This window comes from Vipera berus (genome assembly GCF_964194415.1).
Source record: "Vipera berus genome assembly, chromosome: 5".
Taxonomy (NCBI): Eukaryota; Metazoa; Chordata; class Lepidosauria; order Squamata; family Viperidae; genus Vipera; species Vipera berus.
Window position 1 is genome coordinate 27400019 of NC_138207.1, and position 20488 is coordinate 27420506.

At 38.0% G+C, this 20488-nt stretch overlaps 1 protein-coding gene across 1 annotated transcript in view; it reads left to right on the forward strand.

Annotated features, from left to right (window-relative positions):
• The window catches only part of WWTR1 (WW domain containing transcription regulator 1), a 105811-nt gene that overhangs the window by 48388 nt on the left and 36935 nt on the right, over positions 1 to 20488 (forward strand). The window contains exon 2 of the mRNA XM_081329838.1: positions 15742 to 15878. Coding sequence (XP_081185964.1) covers positions 15742 to 15878 — 137 coding nt within the window. The remainder of the gene's footprint in view (positions 1 to 15741; positions 15879 to 20488) is intronic.

Here is a 20488-nt window from a genome sequence, read left to right on the forward strand (position 1 = left end):
ATGATTAGGGGACTGGAAGCTAAAACATATAAGGAATGGTTGCTGGAATTGGGCATGTCTAGTTTAATGAAGGACGAGGGACATGATAGCAGTGTTTCCAGTATCTCAGGGGTTGCCACAAAGAAGAGTCATGCTAGTCTCCAGAGCGCCTGAAGGCAGGACAAGAAGCAATGGATGGAAACTAATCAAGGAGAGAAGCAACCTAGAACTAAGAGAAATTTCCTGACAGTTAGAACAATTAACCAGTGGAACAACCTGCCTCCAGAAGCGGTGAATGCTCCAACACTGGAAGTTTTTAAGAAAAGACTGGACAGCCATTTGTCTGAAATGGTATAGGGTTTCCTGCCTTAGCAGGGGTTGGACTAGATGACCTCCAAGATCCCTTCCAACATCATCATCATCATCATCATCATCATCATCATCATCATCATTATTATTATTATTATTATTATTATTATTATTATTATTATTATTATTATTATTATTATTAATCATCACAGAGTCAGCCAGATGTTCAGAATGGATTGGGCATTTTTGTCTACCTATCGAGTCCTTACCAAGGACCTGGGATAGGCAGATGTGGATGTTTGATGGTATGACAGATATTATCGCAGGAAGCAGTTCCTAGTAAGGCCGCCTTTTGCAATTGACTAATAGCAAATTTGTCAATGCCAATGGTGTTCAAGTGGTGCTCCAATTGTTTTGGGTTTGCACCCAAGGTGCCTATTACTATTAGTACTACCCTTGCTTGCCTTTGCCACAGTCTTTCTATGTCTATTTGTAGGTCTTTGTATTTTGTTATCTTCTCCAGTTCTTTCTTGTCTATTCTGCTGTCTCCAGGCACTGCCACGTCCACTATCCAGACGTTTTGTCTTTCTTATTGACAATTGTTAAGTCCGGGGTTTATGTTGCAGGTGCCTGTCTGTTATAATAATAATAATAATAATAATAATAATAATAATAATAATAATAATAATAATAATAATAATAATAATAATAATAATAATAATAATAATATCATCATCATCGCTGTACCAGGAGATGCCAGAGTCAAAGAAAAAGAACTGAAAAAAATTACAAAATACCGCGACCTGGCCATCGAAATTGCGCGATTATGGATGAAACGTGTAACAGTGATACCCTTTGTCATCGGGGCACTGGGAACTATGTCCAAAAACTTTGCAAAACACATCAAGAAATTGCAGCTTCCTGCAATAACTCCAGCAAAGCTACAAAAAACTGTGCTGCTCGGAACATATTACATTTTAAGGAGATACCTGGTTGATACCTAGGATGCTGGCAGCAACCCGTGTCAACCATTAGTGCCAGTCAATTTGAGTGTTCAGTTGACTGAGTTTCATGTTTTATGAATAAAAGTTTTTTATAATAATAATAATAACTACTACTACTATTACTATTATTACTATTATTATTACCTGCCCCCCATCTCCCCCACCCAGGCCTGAAACCCGACTGAAAAGGGTCCAGATAATCCATGGTAGGGTCCAGTGATGGCTTCTTGAGTAGGGTACTGGCTGGCACCTCTTTAAAAGGAGCCAGAAATACCCCCTCCAGAAGGATGAATTCACCATCGCTTGGACCCAGCCATAGGATACCTCCCAGATGGCCTTAACCAGCCAGGGGAGTATGGATCTAATGTGCAGCTGCTGGTATTTACATTCATTAGGATTATGATTGTTTATGATTTCTTACATTTACTGCTCTCCCTTTTCTATCCCTGGGTGTGTTGAAAGTAGTGCTGGTGATAATGTAGAAATTAATGCAATATAGTGGACTGTGCAATGTCTCCATCATGGCATAAAAGGCTTACAAACCTGGCCTGTATGTTAAACTAACTTTTTTTCCCTATTTAATTCCTTCCTTCCCCTGACTTTCTATTTTTCTTTCCCAATTAATAGCCAAAGTTCCCTGCCTTTGCACACCCCAACCTTCTATGTTTTAGAGGGTTCTTACTCATTTATTCATTAGATTTATATGGCTGCCTATCTTAAATACATGACTCTGGGTGGCTAGCAATATGTTAAAAGCATATAACACCCCACATAAAACACATAGCAGCCAGGAAAAATTAAAGAAGCAACAATCAGACATTCAGCTTAACCAACAAGCAGGCTTCATCAAGCACAGGGCCAAGTCTTCAGGGTCTTATGAAAGGCCAACAAGGTATTTATAAACATATATTTTTTTAAACCTGATGCATCCCATGAAGGCTTAGCTTCATGCAATAAAAGGCTTTTCAAACTGCATTCCAACATAACTCAATGGTTCTACAATAACTTCACGGAGTCTATGAGAAATGAAGGGCAAGGAAAAAAATTATTTGAACGAAACCAGTTTTCCATCACCAGAGCTTTGTCTCTTGATCAGATGTTCCAGGAATCTTTTTTCTTTAACTATCAGGTTCTGCAGTCTGAAAACCTCTGGGCTGCCCTGTATGAGACACAGTTCTTTTTAGCGACCACAATTTATACTAGCAAGTTGTTCAGTGAAGCAGTCACTAAATGAAACCATAACTGTGCTTACGATCTTACTTCACCTTTCCTTTGCTTCCAGACCTGTGGAGGATGAAAATACAAGGACTGGTCATGAAGTTACTTTTTCATCACCATTGTAACTACAAACAGTCACTAAACGAGGCTTTGAATCAGAATATAAAAATTTGACTATTTTACTGTAGCTTTCTTGGCCTTTAGAAATATATTTTTCCTCTTCTCTGAGATCAACTGAAATAGAAATGCTAATTTTGAACCAGTCCTAGTGATTAAAAATAAGTAGGTTTTCCACCTTATGAAGTCAAGTAGCATTTGCTAACTTGAGCTTTTCTTTGAATTCTAGAATAGAATAGAATAGAATAGAATAGAATAGAATAGAATAGAATAGAATAGAATAGAATAGAATAGAATAGAATAGAATAGAATAGAATAGAATAGAGCTGGAAGGGACCTTGGAGGTCTCTAGTCCAGCCCCCTGCTCAAGCAGGAGAACCTATACCATCTCAGACAAGTGACTGTCTCTAGTCTCTTTTTAAAAACCTCCAGTGATGGAGCGCCCATGATTTCTGGGGGCAAGCTATTCCACTGGTTAATTGTCCTCACTGTTTCTCCTTACTTCCAGGTCGCTTCTCTCTTTGATCAGTTTCCAGCCATTGTTTCTTGTCCTGCCCTCTGGCGCCTTGGTGAATAACGTGACCCCCTTTTCTTTGTGGCACCCCTCAAAAACTGGAATACTGCTACCATGTCACCGCTATTTCTTCTTTTCTTTAGACTAGCCAAATCCAAGTCCTGCAGCTGTTCTTTGTATGTTTTAGTCTCCAGGCTTTTGATCATCTTAGTTGCTCTTCTCTGAATTTTTTCCAAACTCTCAACAACTTTTTTGTGACACGGTGACCAAAATTGGCTGCAATATTTCAGGTGTGGTCTTACTAGGTTTTATAAAGTGGTACTAATACCTCACATGATCTTGATTCTATGCCTCTGTTTATACAACCCAGGATTGTATTAGCTTTTTTGGCTGCTGGCTCATGGTTAAGTGATTGTCCACCAGAACTCCAAGGTCCCTCTCACAGTTACTGTTTTTAAGCCAGGTACAAATCTGTACTTGTACCTTTGATTTTTGTTGCCTAAATGAAAAACTTTGCTTTTCTCCACATTGAAACTCATTTTGTTAGATAGGGCCCATTGTTCAAGTTTGTCAAGATCTTTTTGGATCCTTAGTTGGTCTTCTGGGGTGTTGGCTAGTCCTGCCAATTTGATGAATTCCCCTTCAATTCCCTCATCTAAGTTATTGATGAAGATATTGAAGAGTACTGGGCCTAGGATGGAACCTTGTGGTACCCCACTGCTTACTTCTCTCCATGTAGATGTAGTGCCATTGAGGACTACTCGTTGAGTTAGGTTTGCCAGCCAGCTACAGATCCATTTGCTGGTGATGTTGTCTATTCCATCTTTTTCTAGCTTACCAAGGAGTAAGTTGTAGTCTCCTTTATCAAATGCCTTACTAAAATCTAAAGTATACTACGTCCACAATATTTTGTCTATTAGTTTACTCACTTTGTCAAAGAATGAAATAAGATTGGTTTGGCATAATTTGTTTTTAACAACCCTGTGCTGGCTACTAGTTATAACTTTGTTTGCTTGTAGTTGTTTGCAGATCTATATTTGATTATCTTTTCTTGGATCTTCCCAGGTATTGATGTTAAACTGATTGGTCTGTAGTTTCCTGGGTATGGTTTTTTTCTTTTCTTGAGGATGAGAACTGCATCAGCCCCTTTCCAATTCTAAGGTACTTCCCCTGTGCTTCAGGATTTTTGAAAGATGTGGTGCAGTGGTTGTGAGATAACATCTGCCAGCTCTTTCAGAACTCTGGGATGTAATCTGTCAGGCCCCAGTGATTTATATTCGTCAAGGTCGGATAGGAGTTCTCTTACCATTTTCCTGCTTATTTTAATTTTTGTTTCTAATTTGTCTTTTGCAATGGTTTTTTTTGGTATGTTGGGCTATGGTTTATTTTTGTGTAAAGACTGATGTAAAGTATAAGTTAAGCAGCTGTGCTTTCTCCCTGTTGTTACTTCCTTGTCATTTTCTCTCTTTAGTGGACTACAGTTTCCTTGACTTTTTTCTTGTTGTTAATATGTTGGAAGAAACTTTTTTATTATCCATGATTTCTGTTGCAAGTCTTTGTTCGTTCTGAGCGTTTGCTCTCCTGACTTCATCTTTACATGTTCTGGCTGTCTGCTGATAATCAGCTTTAGTTATGTGCCCCTCTTTCCATTTTTTGTATTTGTCATTTTTGTCTTTCAGTTTGTCAGAGAGATCTTTGTGCAGCCATGTTAGTTTCTTCTTGAATTTTTGTTTTTCTTTTTCAGTGGTATTGTGCTGGTCTGGGCTTTTATGATCACATTTTTGAGAATTTCCCACACTTCTTGGGTTGTTTTCTGCTTTAGGATTTTCATCCATGGGATCTTTCCTAGGTTTTCTCTGAATTTGTTAAAGTCAGCTCTTTTGAAGTTCAAGACACTGGTTGGATTGTTTTCTGTTGCTAGTGTTTGTGTTATATTAAATTCCAGTATGACATGGTGACTTTCGCCCAAGGTTCTGGCAACTTCAGCTCCCTCTATCACTTCTTCTCTATTAGTTAGAATTAAGTCCAATATGGCTTTATGTCTAGCTCCCTCCTCCACCTTTTAGATGACAAAAGTTGTCGGCTAGGTTGGTTAGGAATCTGTTTGATCTGCTCACTGCAGATTTTGTCTCCCAGTTGATACCTGGATAGTTGAAGTCTCCCATTACTATTGTGGTATGCTTCCTACATATATTTGTTAACTGGTTGGCAAAGAGTTCATTTATTTCTTCTGATTGATTGGGTGGTCTGTAATATACACCTATGGTAATGTCACTTTTTTCCTCTTTCATATTGACCCATATGCATTCTGGAGAGATTTTATCTTTGGTCATGTGCATTTCTATAGATATGTAGAGTTCTCTTACATATAGTGCAACTTCCCCTCCTCTTTTTGTAGACCTGTTTCTTTTGAACAATTTTTATCCATCCATCAGTCCATTCCATTAATGGGTTTCATCCCACCAGGTTTCTGTAATACCAACTACGTCATACCCTACCTCTTGTACTGTTGCTTCTAGTTCACCCTGTTTGTTCCCCAAGCTTCAAACAAGTTCAGCATCAAATGTTGATACAAAACATTCCTGTCTCTCTCTCTCTCCCAAATACAGCTGTAACATTTTAGACCCTACAACTCTACATAATTTTAATATCTTTGCAAGCTCACTAGATATATTTTGAATCATGGATCTATTAATTTCCTCATTTATAACTGTTTGAACAACAAACAGCAATGCATTGCTTGTACAGTAGACATTGCACTGTATATTTTTGAGGGCTGTCCAGAATATGGTTGAAATCCAAAACCTTGCTGATATAAGTGTGGTCATCTACTGGTTAAGTGAAATAATTTGCATGAAAGAAGAGCCATCACAGATTGAAAGAGATTCATTCATTCACTTTCCAGTAGAAGGAGTTTATGTGCATAGCAGTGAGTCATTGGATTGACTAAGAGAGGGTAATGAAGTTTCTGCATATAAAATATAAGAACCACAACTTACTCACTTTCAGATTTTTCACTACAAAACTAAGGATTGCAAAAGTTTGTGTTTAATTTAAAAGCAGAAAGTCTTATAGGTCTTATAGCTACACCAATTGCTATTGAAAAACAATGTTCACATTTTTAGTCAACCATGAAAATCATTGATGATTTTAATATTAGGTTGTAATTTGGTAATAGAGCATGCTAAAGGAAAATGCTTTCGCCTGGGGAATTTGGACACGCCTGTTTAAAACTCTAGATCAGGGGTGTCCAAGCTTGGCAACTTTAAGACCTGTGGACTTCAACTCCAGCCAGTATGGCTATCAGGAATTCTGGGAGTTGCCACAGTTGGACACCCCTGATCCATATATTGCTGCTTATTATTATTAGTAAGAATTAGACTTCAAAACTTCATTTCTTCCGGAAATGTTGAGCTCAGTCATCACATGTGAAAGGTACTAAGTTTAGAAAGGCTGGTGTGGAAATGGATTAATGATCTGATTTGATATATAGTAGCTTTCTATGTTCAATATTCAACTCTGCATAGCACAGCTACTTTGAGTAAAATCACAAGAAGACTTTAACAATTGGATAGTAATTAGATGTGGGATGCCCTTTAGTTGATAAGTCAAAATTACTAAGTGATGTCTGATGATGTAATCTTTATAATGTTGCTTTTAAAAAAGTAATGTTTTCTTCCTTTTGTTTTATAATGTTGCTTTTAAAAAAGTAATGTTTTCTTCCTTTTGTTTCCTCTTTCCCTTTTTAAAATATTTTATTTATCTCAAATTTATTTAAGCTTTTTTTGAAATTGCAAGTAAAAGGGCTTTATCTAAGCCTAACAGAATACTTTTTAAATGAATTGTTTGGATTTAGTGAAAAATAGTCCAGCTTTAAACGAGAATGCTGTAATTCATTCCAATTTTGTTTTGCCCTTAAATATTAAATGTATTGCTATTAATGCTAACTAATACAAATATCAGACAGTCATCTGTTGAGGGATACAATACAGTTTTTCTGACTTTACCAATATTTGACCAGACAGGACAGTGTTTGGGGGCAAAGGAAAAGAATCCATTGCTAAGAGCTGCATCTGGTGCTAGACAAGAGAACTGCAAGCCCTGTGCCTGCTCTTAAGATAGGGAGGATCAACCTGTGACTCCAAAATTTCTTTCTTGCAGCCCCAGAGATTCTTCTATTATTGCTGTAATTGATGGAACAATTTTCTGCCCCAACAAGGGAAGAAAGACATTACATCTGTAGCATAATCTCTAACATCAGATTAACATTGTAGTAGAAAACAAAAGGAATTCCTCAAACTCACAATAAGAAAACAAAAAACAGTTCCAGCCCCCTTCCATTTGCATCACAACCCATCCCTGCTGCCCTGGGCTCTTTCAAAATGTTAAATATTGCCCTCAGCCACTAAAAGGTTTCATCTTAAGCTTCCACCAAAAGGTTTCACCTGACTTAAGACATGATTTGGAGTGAACAATACAATCTCAGACAGAATAATGTATTGGGCTCAACCTGCCCAGCCTTGTTTCACTTGTTTTTGTCTTTCATCTGCATGCAAATCTAGATGATGTTTTGAGCTCTTCCTCTCCAGTTTATCTATCTCTCCTTTCAAAAAGCAGAAATGCATCTCACATTTTCATGGAGTTGTGGTTTCCTTATGTGTGAACTCCACTTGAAGAGAAGGTACTTTAGGGCCTTTTTATTTTGAAGATAGTTGTTATCAAGCTCAAAGTTATGAAAGGACAAGAAGCAGATGGCAGGCCTCTCCCTTTAGGGCAGGGCATCTCCAATGGCTACATTTGAAAGGGATGGAGAATTAACGGGAAAACCAGGCTGTGCAGTTCCCCTTCGGTCTAATTTGGTGAACAAGAAAGCAACTGCTGCTCCAGGGAGTGTTGTGACAAATGTGTTTCCCAAAAGAGTAGATAACACTTGGCACTGTGATATTTACAGCATGCCAGTAATAGGAGGGAGAATAGAGAGCAGGGCTGGAAACAATAGATGCCTATTTCACTGGCAGACTTATTAAAATAAACAACTTCATTTGTTGTCACTGTCATCTCTTAGAAGAGCTCTTTGCTTTGTTCATAAGTTGAAGTAATTCAAACATTTTTCATATGTTAAATTACCAGTTTATCCAGTAAAGGAAGTTTCCATTTACTTTGAGTCAGATTTAGTCATTTATTAGATGTTCAACCTGCAGCTAACAAAATGAGGATCCTATATGTATTTCATAGCAGTTAAAGCCATTGTATCTATATGTGATAATAAAATAAATATATGTGTTCCTCACTTTTTGTACTGCTGTGAAAACAGACCATATCAGATTATATCCAGTTATATTAGTTGAATTTGGTTCCCACTGAAATCCATGTGAAGTTCATTTTAATATTGATTTCAGCGTGTCATAAATTTAAAAATGGAACTTGAATATAATCTAAGGGTTGGATTCACATGTTTCATTATGCCATAATATGTTTTCTCTGGTTTGTGATTACCACATAAACCCTATGATTTTTAAATCATTGTTTGCAGCTAATTATGGCTTAGACAAAAAAAAGCAGTAATGGCATATAGTAGCGTGGTGTATGAATTAGATCCTAAGGTGGTTTATTTTTTGTTATTTTCTTTGTCACCAAGAAAAATAAAACACTTTTCCACATATCTTTCCCCTTCTTATATTCAAATTCTCTTTTCTTTAGACTGTAATATTCTGTTACTTACACCGCAAGAAATGTATTTTGATGCCTTTTATCAACTAGCAATAGAAGCCACAGTTATGTCTAACTCCCCCATGTGACATTAGTTTTTTGCACAATCAATAATTTATTATTAAGAATGATTGGGATTTCATATAAAAATTATTCTTTTACTGATAGATTAGAATTGTTATTTGATCATTATGTTGTCTCCCCGTGAGAGAAAACCTTCTTATTGTCCAATTTTAATATCTAGTCTTCTGTTTGCATTTCAGTTTATTTCTAATGGAAATTTGCTCAAAACAGTTTATTTGAACATTTTTAATCACTTCCATCTTAGTAAATTATATTATTTAAGTGGGTTATATTCCCTTCATGGATTACTGCCTTGTCGTGGCGAAGGGGCTTGCGTAATTCAATGAAGCTATGAGCTATGCCGTGCAGGGCCACCCAAGACGGACAGGTCATAGCTGAGAGTTCTGACAAAACGTGATCCACTGGAGAAGGAAATGGCAACCCACTCCAGTATCTTTGCCATGAAAACCCTATGGACAGTACCAAAAGGCAAAACGATATGACGCTGGAAGATGAGCCCCTCAGGTCGGAAGGCGTCCAATATGCTACTGGGGAAGAGCAGAGGGCTAGTACTAGTAGCGCCAGAAAGAATGAAGCGACTGGGCCAAAGCCGAAAGGACGCTCAGCTGTGGATGTGTCTGGTGGTGAAAGGAAAGTCCGATGCTGTAAAGATTTTTTCTCCATAGGAACCTGGAATGTAAGATCCATGAATCAAGGAAAGCTGGACGTGGTCAAACAAGATATGACAAGACTGAACATCGACATCTTAGGTATCAGCGAACTAAAATGGACAGGAATGGGTGAATTTAATTCAGATGACCATCAGGTATACTACTGCGGGCAAGAATCCCTCAGAAGAAATGGAGTAGCCTTCATAGTCAATAAAAGAGTAGGAAAAGCAATACTGGGATACAATCCTCAAAATGACAGAATGATCTCAGTTCGAATCCAAGGCAAACCATTCAATATCACAGTAGTCCAAGTCTATGCCCCAACCACCAGTGCTGAAGAGGATGAAATTGACCAGTTCTATGAAGCCCTACAGCACCTTATAGAACTAACACCAAAAAATGATGTTCTTATCATCATGGGGGATTGGAATGCTAAAGTAGGAAGCCAAAAGATAACTGGAATAACAGGCAAGTTTGGCCTTGGAGTACAAAATGAAGCAGGGCACAGGCTGATAGAATTTTGTCAAGAGAATACGATGGTCATAGCAAACACTCTTTTCCAACAACCCAAGAGACGGCTCTACACATGGACATCACCAGACGGTCAACACAGAAATCAGATTGACTATATGCTCTGCAGCCAAAGATGGAGAAGCTCTATACAGTCAGTAAAAACAAGACCAGGAGCTGACTGTGGCTCAGATCATGAGCTTCTCCTTGCAAAGTTTAAGCTTAAACTGAAGAAAGTAGGGAAAAGCACTAGGCCAGTCAGGTATGAATTAAATCATATCCCTGTTGAATATACAGTAGAGGTGACAAATAGATTTAAGGAATTAGATCTGATAGACAGAGTGCCTGAAGAACTATGGACAGAGGTTCGCGACATTGTACAACAGGTAGCAACCAAAACCATCCCAAAGAAAAAGAAATGCAAGAAAGCAAAATGGCTGTCTGAGGAAGATTTGCAAATAGCTGAGGAAAGGAGGGAAGCAAAAGGCAAGGGAGAAAAACATAGATATGCCCAATTGAATGCAGAATTCCAGAGAATAGCTAGAAGAGATAAGAATGCCTTCTTAAATGAACAGTGCAAAGAAATAGAAGAAAACAATAGAATAGGGAGGACCAGAGATCTTTTCAAGAAAATTGGAGAGATGAAGGGAACGTTTAATGCAAAAATGGGCATGATAAAGGACCAAAATGGCAGGGACCTAACAGAGGCAGAAGAGATTAAGAAGAGGTGGCAAAATTACACAGAAGAACTATACAAGAATGAGCTTAACGTCCCTGATAATCACAATGAGTTGGTCACTGACCTCGAGCCAGACATCCTAGAATGTGAAGTGAAGTGGGCCTTAGAAAAGCTGAGCAACAACAAAGCTAGTGGAGGTGACAGTATTCCAGCTGAGCTATTCAAAATCTTAAAAGACAGTGCAGTAAAAGTGCTACACTCAATTTGCCAACAAATTTGGAAAACTCAACAGTGGCCACAGGATTGGAAAAGATCAGTTTACATTCCAATTCCAAAGAAAGGCAGTGCCAAAGAATGTTCAAACTATCGCACCATTGCACTCATTTCTCATGCTAGTAAAGTCATGCTTAAAATCCTACAAGCTAGACTTCAGCAGTATGTGGATCGAGAACTACCAGAAGTACAGGCAGGATTTCGAAGAGGCAGAGGAACTAGAGATCAAATTGCCAACATACGCTGGATCATGGAGAAAGCTAGGGAGTTCCAGAAAAACATCTACTTCTGCTTCATTGACTATGCTAAAGCCTTTGATTGTGTGGATCATAACAAACTCTGGCAAGTTCTTAAGGAGATGGGAGTACCAGACCATCTTATTTGTCTCTTGAGAAACCTATATGCGGGTCAAGAAGCAACAGTGAGAACTGGACACGGAACCACTGATTGGTTCAAAATTGGGAAAGGAGTCCGGCAAGGCTGTATACTGTCACCCTGCCTATTTAACTTATATGCAGAGCACATCATGAGAAAGGCAGGGCTAGATGAATCAAAAGTTGGAATTAAGATTGCCGGAAGAAATATCAACAACCTAAGATACGCAGATGATACCACTCTAATGGCAGAAAGTGAAGAAGAACTAAAGAGCCTCTTGTTGCGGGTGAAGAAGGAGAGTGCAAAACTTGGGTTGAAACTTAACATTAAGAAAACCAAGATCATGGCATCTGGCCCTCTCAATTCCTGGCAAATAGATGGGGAAGAAATGGAGGTAGTGACAGATTTTATTTTCCTGGGCTCCAAGATCACTGCAGATGGGGACTGTAGCCAAGAAATTAAAAGACGCTTGCTCCTGGGGAGGAAAGCCATGGCAAATCTAGACAGCACACTAAAAAGCAGAGACATCACCCTGTCAACAAAAGTGCGTATAGTCAAGGCTATGGTTTTCCCAGTTGCAATGTATGGCAGTGAAAGTTGGACCATAAGAAAGGCTGAGCGCCAAAGAATTGAGGCCTTTGAACTATGGTGCTGGAGAAGACTCCTGCGAGTCCCTTGGACTGCAAGGCGATCAAACCGGTCAGTCCTAGAGGAGATAAACCCTGACTGCTCTTTAGAAGGCCAGATCCTGAAGCTAAAACTCAAATACTTTGGCCACCTAATGAGAAGGAAGGACTCACTGGAGAAGAGCCTAATGCTGGGAAAGATCGAGGGCAATAGAAGAAGGGGACGACAGAGAATGAGGTGGCTGGATGGAGTCACTGAAGCTGTAGGCGTGAGCTTAAATGGACTCCAGAAGATGGTAGAGGACAGGAAGGCCTGGAGGAACATTGTCCATAGGGTCGCGATGGGTCGGACACGACTTCGCAGCTAACAACAACAACAACTATTTTTAATACTTAATATATATATATATACTGAAAGGACAAACAGAAAATGGATCAACTTTCAAGCTTTTTTTTCATTAAGGAAGAACAGACAATTTTTAGAAATGGTATCCTATCAGATACACTTTTTCTTATGGATAGTTTAATTTCCCATCCTTTTTAATATGACCCCAGATTCTAGAGCTGAGAAAGAGCTAGAAGGATAATTTTCTATCTACATTCTTTGGCCCATGCATGATTCTGTAAATATTAATCACATTCCTCTCAATTTTTTGTTATCCTTAGGCCAGAACTCTTTTATATGTTGCTACCCACCTCCCCTTTTTTAGAAAGAAATATGTTGAGATTCCAGTCTGTTCGTTTTTAGCAACTTTTCTACACTACAATTTATTTATTTATTTATTTATTTATTTATTTATTTATTTATTTATTTATTTATTTATTTATTTATTTATTTTAATCCCATTTATATCCCGCCCTTCTCCGAAGACTCAGGGCGGCTTACAATTTAAGCACAAACCAATGTGCTTAGCAATAGCCTTCATTCTATGTATATGCCTGCTTATTAGGGCTTTCGGCCCCCGCCAAGCGGCATTATTACAAAGTCAGCTTAATTGCCCCCAACAATCTGGGTCCTCATTTTACCTACCTCGGAAGGATGGAAGGCTGAGTCAACCTTGAGCCTGGTGGGACTCGAACCTGCACTAATTGCAGGCAGCTGGTGTTACTTAAGGAGGCATTAGCCCACTGCTCCACCAAGGCTCAATATATGTTAAACTACAGCATTCATAGTTCCTAAATACTTTGAACAAAAACTGGAATTGTAAGAGATGTCATCTAACGTATGTAGAGGCACTAAATATGTTTCAGTATTTTGTTTATTGAAAACAAAAGAGCTTAGAGCCTTAGACCTTTAGACAGCACAGAGTTTGAAAAGAAGAGGAAAAAATGTTTAAATAATATAAAAGAGAAACAAGTGCTGGAAAGCACAACTAGAATTGAGAGAAACCTTGAAGTCAGGAAATGACTCACTAGATGAAAGGGAGGGCAAGCGATACAGAAAAAATAAAAGTGACTGAGCTACAGAGTCAAAAATCTGGGATAAAGGTGAAACTAAATTTTCAGAGTTTTTAAAAGTTAAATCAGAATTTATGCCACCTCATATGCTAACTTTTTATTATTTATTTTATTTTCATTGTTACTTTTATTATCATTATTATTATTACTCATAAGAAAATTTTTTAAAACATTCATTGTACTTTTTTTTAAAAAAAAATCAGTTCAGGTCTGCAAGTTGACAAGTATAAAATGATGAAGTACAACAAAGAGAGCACAAGTACAAGCAAAAATGAAGAGCAGTACAATGAATTTGTCATGGATGTCTTTTTTCTTGAGTAGATACAGGGCATTCTGATCTCTCCCTTCATCTTGAACAGTGGGCAGAGCTTAGAAGACTCTGATGGTACTTCCTGTGGGAGGAGATAGCTGCACCTCCAGTTTTGTAATGCTAAGCTAGAAGAAAAACTCAAGCCCACTTGAGAAAGATAAAAACAAATAATAGATACAAATGGTTACTGAAATTGAATATGGCCCCTATATCATCGTTAGGGGCACAGTGCCTGGGTGGGCTGCATGCCTTGTTTCTGTTATAGAAAAAGGACCTTGGTATGTCTGGTGCTAAGTTTTCTTCAGCAGTCGGACTTAGGGAATTCTGTAGTTTGATAATATGTGGAGAAAGCCTATTTTTTTCTAGGAGCTATTTTCTCTACAGGTAGTCCTTGACTTACAACAGTTTGTTTAGTGACAGCTTAAAGTTACAACAGCACTGAAAAAAGGGACTTACGACTGTTTTTCACACTTAGACCATTGTAGCATCCCCATGGGCACATGATCAAAATTCAAATGCTTGGCAACTGACTTGTATTTATGACCGCTACAGTGTCCCAAGGTCATATTATCACCTGCAGTGATTCATATAACAACTGTAACAAGGAAGGTAATAAAATCAGGCAAAACTCACTCAACAAATGTTTTGCTTAGCAACAGAAATGTTGGACTCAGTTGTGCTCATAAGTCAAGGACTATCTTGACTAAAAGAAACAAAATCATACCAACATGAACGCCAGGTTTGCAAAGTAGTCCGGACAAGGGAGCACAGCCAGATGAACTAATTCTACCTTGGGAGGCAGGGAGAAGAGCGAAAACCAGGGCAACAGGGCAACAATAATAAGTGGCCACAGCCTGCAGAGGTATTTGGATGTGGCAAACATTTCAAGAGGGACCCTCCTTAGTTTCTTGGGCTATAAAGGCAATGGCAGGAAAAATATACTTTCAGACTTACAGGGTTCTGTTAATGTAACCTTACAATAAATCAGAGCTCATTCTTCTGGGTGTGCCACTTGTATGCTCTACCTCGCAAGGCTGACATTGATGATGGCATAGTTTTGTTTCTTTTACATATCTAGATGAAATCATATATGCAACTGGTAAAAGTTCCTCAGGGCGCTAGAATAGAAAGAAGGCCTTGCTAAATCCAATTACAGGTGTGTAATTGAAACTAGCTGTTACAAGTAGCTAACTATATGTGTACACAAGTTGGAAGGCAGGTTGGAATTGGAAATTAAATCATCTTTTCCCAGACGAATTGCCATCAGAGTTAGAGCTACTTCTGGAAAGAGGAGAAAGGAACTATCCCACTATAGAATTCATGGGCTCTGCTACAGGAAACTAGTTCAAGAGAAATCTATGTATTTGGAGGCAGGATATTCTAAAGAAAAGGATTTGTAAAAATAGAAAAATAATAAAATAATGAAGAAATTTCAGGTTATATGAAGACTAGTAATTAATGCAATAAAGGTTACCGGTAGTAATTTTAGGTAAATAGAAACTTTACTTTTGCAAGATTCAAGAATTCTCAGATGTCTCAAGAACTTCACCCTTGAAATTTTTCCAGAGTTTGCATATTCCTATCTTTGTTTGCAAGACTACATCCAATAATACAGAGATATTCAAATGCAGCTGAGTAATTTCAATACACAGATTGATGGCTTCTTCAGAGAATAGCCTTGTAGATATCCTGATTTTGGCATATTGTTTATTCTTCTCAAAAACAGATATTTTATCAGGTCTGTGATGGTGGTAAAGTAATATGACAGAAGAGTGAACAAATAGCAATTTTGGATGCTTATATGTGTTGATATTGTGATGCCAAGAAAAAGTAGGGAGGCAGACTAATGGCATAAACAAATAAAAAACATCTAATTGAAATTAGGATTGGAATAATCTTAATAACTCCCAACTTTCTCTTTTTTAGCCACATAGAGAAAATTACAACTTGGCAAGATCCTCGAAAGACTATGACCCAGCCATTAAATCACATGAGCCATCATCCTTCAACCACTTCCACCTCAGTATCACAACGATCAATGGCCATGTCGCAACCCAACCTTGGTGAGTAATAGGAAGAGGAGCAAGGGTTCCAAATAATTGTGACCTTCCTTCTAATCTCTTTTATTGACAAACAATATAATTGGTTGACTGTGCATAAAGATGAATAAACTTTGGGGACTAAGTCCAACAATTAGAGTGAGTCAGAAAGTACAGAAGCTTCTTGATGAATATCCAAGATCCCTATGGAAACCTTTTGGACCTAGCAAATTCTTGTTCATTTAATTGTATCAAATATACTATTTGTTAAGGAAATTAATTTGTGAACATCTGTTTCACTTGTTCTCATCTGAGAACAACACTTGTGTCTCATCTTGTGGACAAATTTACAAGGTTTAAAAAGATTTTTTTTTAATTTGAAAAGTTAATTTTGTATTGTTTACATGGTAGTTAACTGTACTTAAATGGAACTTTTATTTAACTCCAACTAACCTTAACTCCATGCTTAATTGAAGTAACATATATTAATACAGTTGATGTTACTTCTGTACAGACATACATAAAATTGTACTGTATTTTTTATGATGGTAATCAAAAATTATGGTAAACTAGGATCTGAAATAGATATTTCAGTTCTGGGTAAGATGAAACCTATTTATTTGTTTGTTTATATTTCCTATTTTTTAACTGCCCATCTCCCTCAGATCTGTGGAAGTAATTAATATATATTATAATCCTAATACTAAATTGTGGTTAAAACTGATAAGGAAAGAGAAGAAAGAGTACATATCTATATATAAAGGCTTCCTTTTACTGAGTTTGACTTTTGATCTATTTATCTCATATATTTGTAAAGATTGGCAATGAATAAAAAAATTCCAGAGTAGTCTTTCTCCAGCTGTAGCTGGCAATACCGGTGATTAGCTCTGGATTTGTTATATGTCCCAAATTAGATTTTTTTTTTTGTGAGTTGGAGTTCCTAATTGCATTGTATTTTTCCAGAACTTAGATAGCATGCTAATCCTCAGCATTTAGCAACTTTATCTAGCCAAAGGAAAAATAATGTTTTTGGTTCAAATTTGAAGGTTAAAAAGCAGACTTTTTTAGACCAGCCCATGAATCCTGAAACCAGGCCTGTTGAGCCAACATTCTCCTAGACCAGGGGTAGGCAACCTCGGCTCTTTTATGACTCATGGACTTCAACTCCCAGAATTCCTGAGCCAGCCTGGAATGGAATGGAAATTGGATAAGGAGTCAGACTTAATAGCCTGGCCAAAATCTGTTCAAAAGCAGATTTTGTATTTCTGTCTTTTGCCTTAAGATATTTAAGCGACAAAAATTATATTGCACAATGTGCCATGAACAAGGTAGAGAGTAAAGTTTTTCTAGGTGTCTGTCCTGGTCTGTTCTTATGTGGGTTTTTACTGTTGGGCTGCTTCCTATTATGAGCTGAAAAAAATGATTTTTTCCCCTGAATAGCTTATCCACTTTTACTTCGCTTTTCATCTTGTATTTCAAGAAAAGGTACAAAAAACCCTGGCAGATATTTTATTAGTAAAGATTTCTGATTAAATAGAATAAAACAAAAAATAAATTGAAATTCAGTTTTTAAAAGTACCAATTCTGACTCTCCCATCTTTTTTGTGTCTGATCTTTGTAGCACAATAATTTGATTTGTTTACTTGTACATGTTACTGATCTAAACTACAAATGGCAACCATTTCCATCATTGGCCATACTGGCAGATATAGTTCAGTCAGATTCGGAGAATCGTAGATCCCCTATCTCTGCTTTATTGGTTATGATGAGCAAATCGTCTCCAGCTTGTGCATATAGTGTAGAACCCATATCAATATTGGGACTGTTTTATGTTGGGTCTAGGTTGTTTCTTTCTCCTAATATGGTTAGACAGAAGAAATAGATTTCTAAACCAGAAGAAGATTTGGGTGGGGGATGAAGGTTTGTTCTCTGAGCTTGCGGATTGGTTTCTGAATGTTTCATTGCCAGGCTAGGTTAACATCTTCAGTGGAGTTTAGGGGATGTCATTGTCAGTGTGGTCAATACGTCTTGTGTTGGGTCAGGTGTGGGTGTGTCAAGTCATTCAGGCCACAGTTGTCGCAAAGGTGCTTTTTCAAAAGGCAACTGGACTGGTTTTTGTCTTGAAGAAAAACAAAATGTTTTGTTCTTCTTCCTCAAGGGAAAAAAAACCAGTCAAATTGCCTTTTGAAAAAGCACCTTTGAGACCTTGACCAAGTGGTGATTATTTCCAAGTTATTTTTGCTTGAATGGAGACATATATATCATGTGTCTACCACAGTATATTTACAGTGTACTCTAATACACGTTTCTTCAAATTGATGAGAAATTATATACAAGTGGAGAGCACAGTGGTAGGTATTTGATTCTTCTTCCAAAAGGAATATTAGGGGGAAAAATACTCGCTTGCATAAAACACCAAAGTGAACTAAGGTTCTGCTTTTAGTACAAATGTTCTTTCCTTTTGTATATTTGTCCTGTTCTTAAATAGCCCCATTACCTTTGCTAGAGGTGAGGATTTCTTGTTGCATGAGATTGTGAAATTGCTTTTTATTGCTTTGAAACTTCCTCTGTTGTTATGCACTGCTAGTATTACTACTACTATGGCTGTACTACTTTTTGCAATACATATATTTCCAAAACCATCCCTTGTTTCACCCCCCTCCGTCCCTCCAGGCCCGAAAGGAACTCTGTTCTAGGGACATCTTTATAATGAATTTCAAAGTAATGATAGAATCCAGATAGTGGAGAAGGTTCCAGTCTTTTGGAACAAGTGTGCAACCTGCATGCCACCTGCAGCCCCAAATTCACAGTCCCTAGTGTCTCATCGCAAAATCTGAAGGCAAGATAGCTAGTTTTCATTAACATACTTTTCAACAAATTAATTTTAAAGAGGCTCCTTTACACGTTTGCAAGCTGTTAGCTCCCCGAGAAAAAGCCTAAGAGAAAGAGAGTTACTGCCTACCCTTGTTTTAAAATAACTTTCCCAAACCAGGTGGTCGCCAGATACTTTGTTGTTACCATCTTCTCTTACTAGCACAGCAGTTGGGCCTGCTGTATGCTGAGCAAAGGAACTATAGTCTAATGCAGCTGAAGAAAGATATCCTGGAAATGATAGACCTGGTAGTATTGTTAGTTCATTCCAACTCTAAAAGATCTAGATTTGTATGCTTCCAGGCACAGAAGGACAAAATGCCTGTACTGTTCTTCTAGTTGTACTGCTTGTCTTGGTGTTGCTGGCATCAGAATGTGCCTGCTTCTGCTGCTTTACCTTTCCTCCCAACCGGCAGGCAATCCGGCAGGAACATTAAGACATAATCTGTGCCATAGAAAAGCGATTCCTCTGTTATCCCCTTCTTCGGATCCTTCCTGCTGGTTGACTGGAGAAGCTGTAGGCCTCATCCGTCTTTGCTGGGCTTTGATTGACAAGAGGCAAATGGGAAAACTTGTCTGATGTTCAAATTTGATGCCATGCAAGAAGAATCAAGGAAAGGAAGAGAACAAATAGCTGTCGACTTGAAAACTCAGTTTGGGAGTCCAAGCTTAGGTCTAAGTTGCCAATCTCTTGCCTTCTCTCTTCATTAAAATATCTTCTCCTCTGCCTTCCACCCACATCATCAAACTGAGGCTCTGGGCCATTATTTCTTGGCAGGAGAAAGAGGAATTTGAGACCTGACACACCTATATAAACTGCAGTCAAATGGCCGTTTGGAGGAAGGTCCTATTAATCTCTTTCCTTTTAAAAAATGGGGGGGGGGAAATCAGTTTATTTAGGTCTTTGCTTCTTCATGTATGCTGTAAGGGATGCAGTGGGCCATTTGGGATTCTGTGTCTTTTTTTTTAACTTCCTTCCTATAAGAAACCCCATAAAAGAACCAAGTTTTTTTTAACCACCTGCTGTATTATTATCAGTAGGTATACAAGCTGCTTCTGATGTATTTGTCACATGTCAAAGGTGGGGAAACCAAGGCCAGAGATGATATTTGCTACAGCCTCTGGAGAGGACATATCCCCTCAATGAAGTTGGATTGCAAAAGCTCTTTCTGTTTCAAATTGTGCTGCATTATTCAGTACCCTAAAATTAATAGACAGGTGCTAGATGGGTTTCAAAATAAATCATGTAATTTTTCTGGAGAAGCAAATATAATTGAAGAAAAAGAAGATAGAAGCATAAGACTTATCCAAAAGTGCTTTTGTCTTTAAGTAGCCATGTATAAGATTGCTCTGTCAGACCTCAATTTATCATAAGCAGGAAGCAGGTGAACTGCAGAACTGACTAAAATAGCTTGGCTCCATTACTCCCTGGCTCTCATCCTCCCTTCTTCCCTGTTTCTGTTTCGTGGCCTCCTGACCAACTTATTATATATGTTGCCCTCCAGTCAAAAGTATTTTGAGAAAAATTCAAGTAGCTGGCATTACATATTTTACACTCTCTCTCTCTCTCTCTCTCTCTCTCTCTCTCTCTCTCTCTCTCTCTCTCTCTCTCTCTCTCTCTGTGTGTGTGTGTGTGTGTGTGTGTGTGTGTGTGTGTGTGTGTGTTTCTCCCAGGATTTAAGCACAAAGGCCCAGAAGTGTTGTTAGACTTTAATTATTCAAGATCCAGGTAGAAATTAGTTCTTAGTGACTATAAGGTTTTT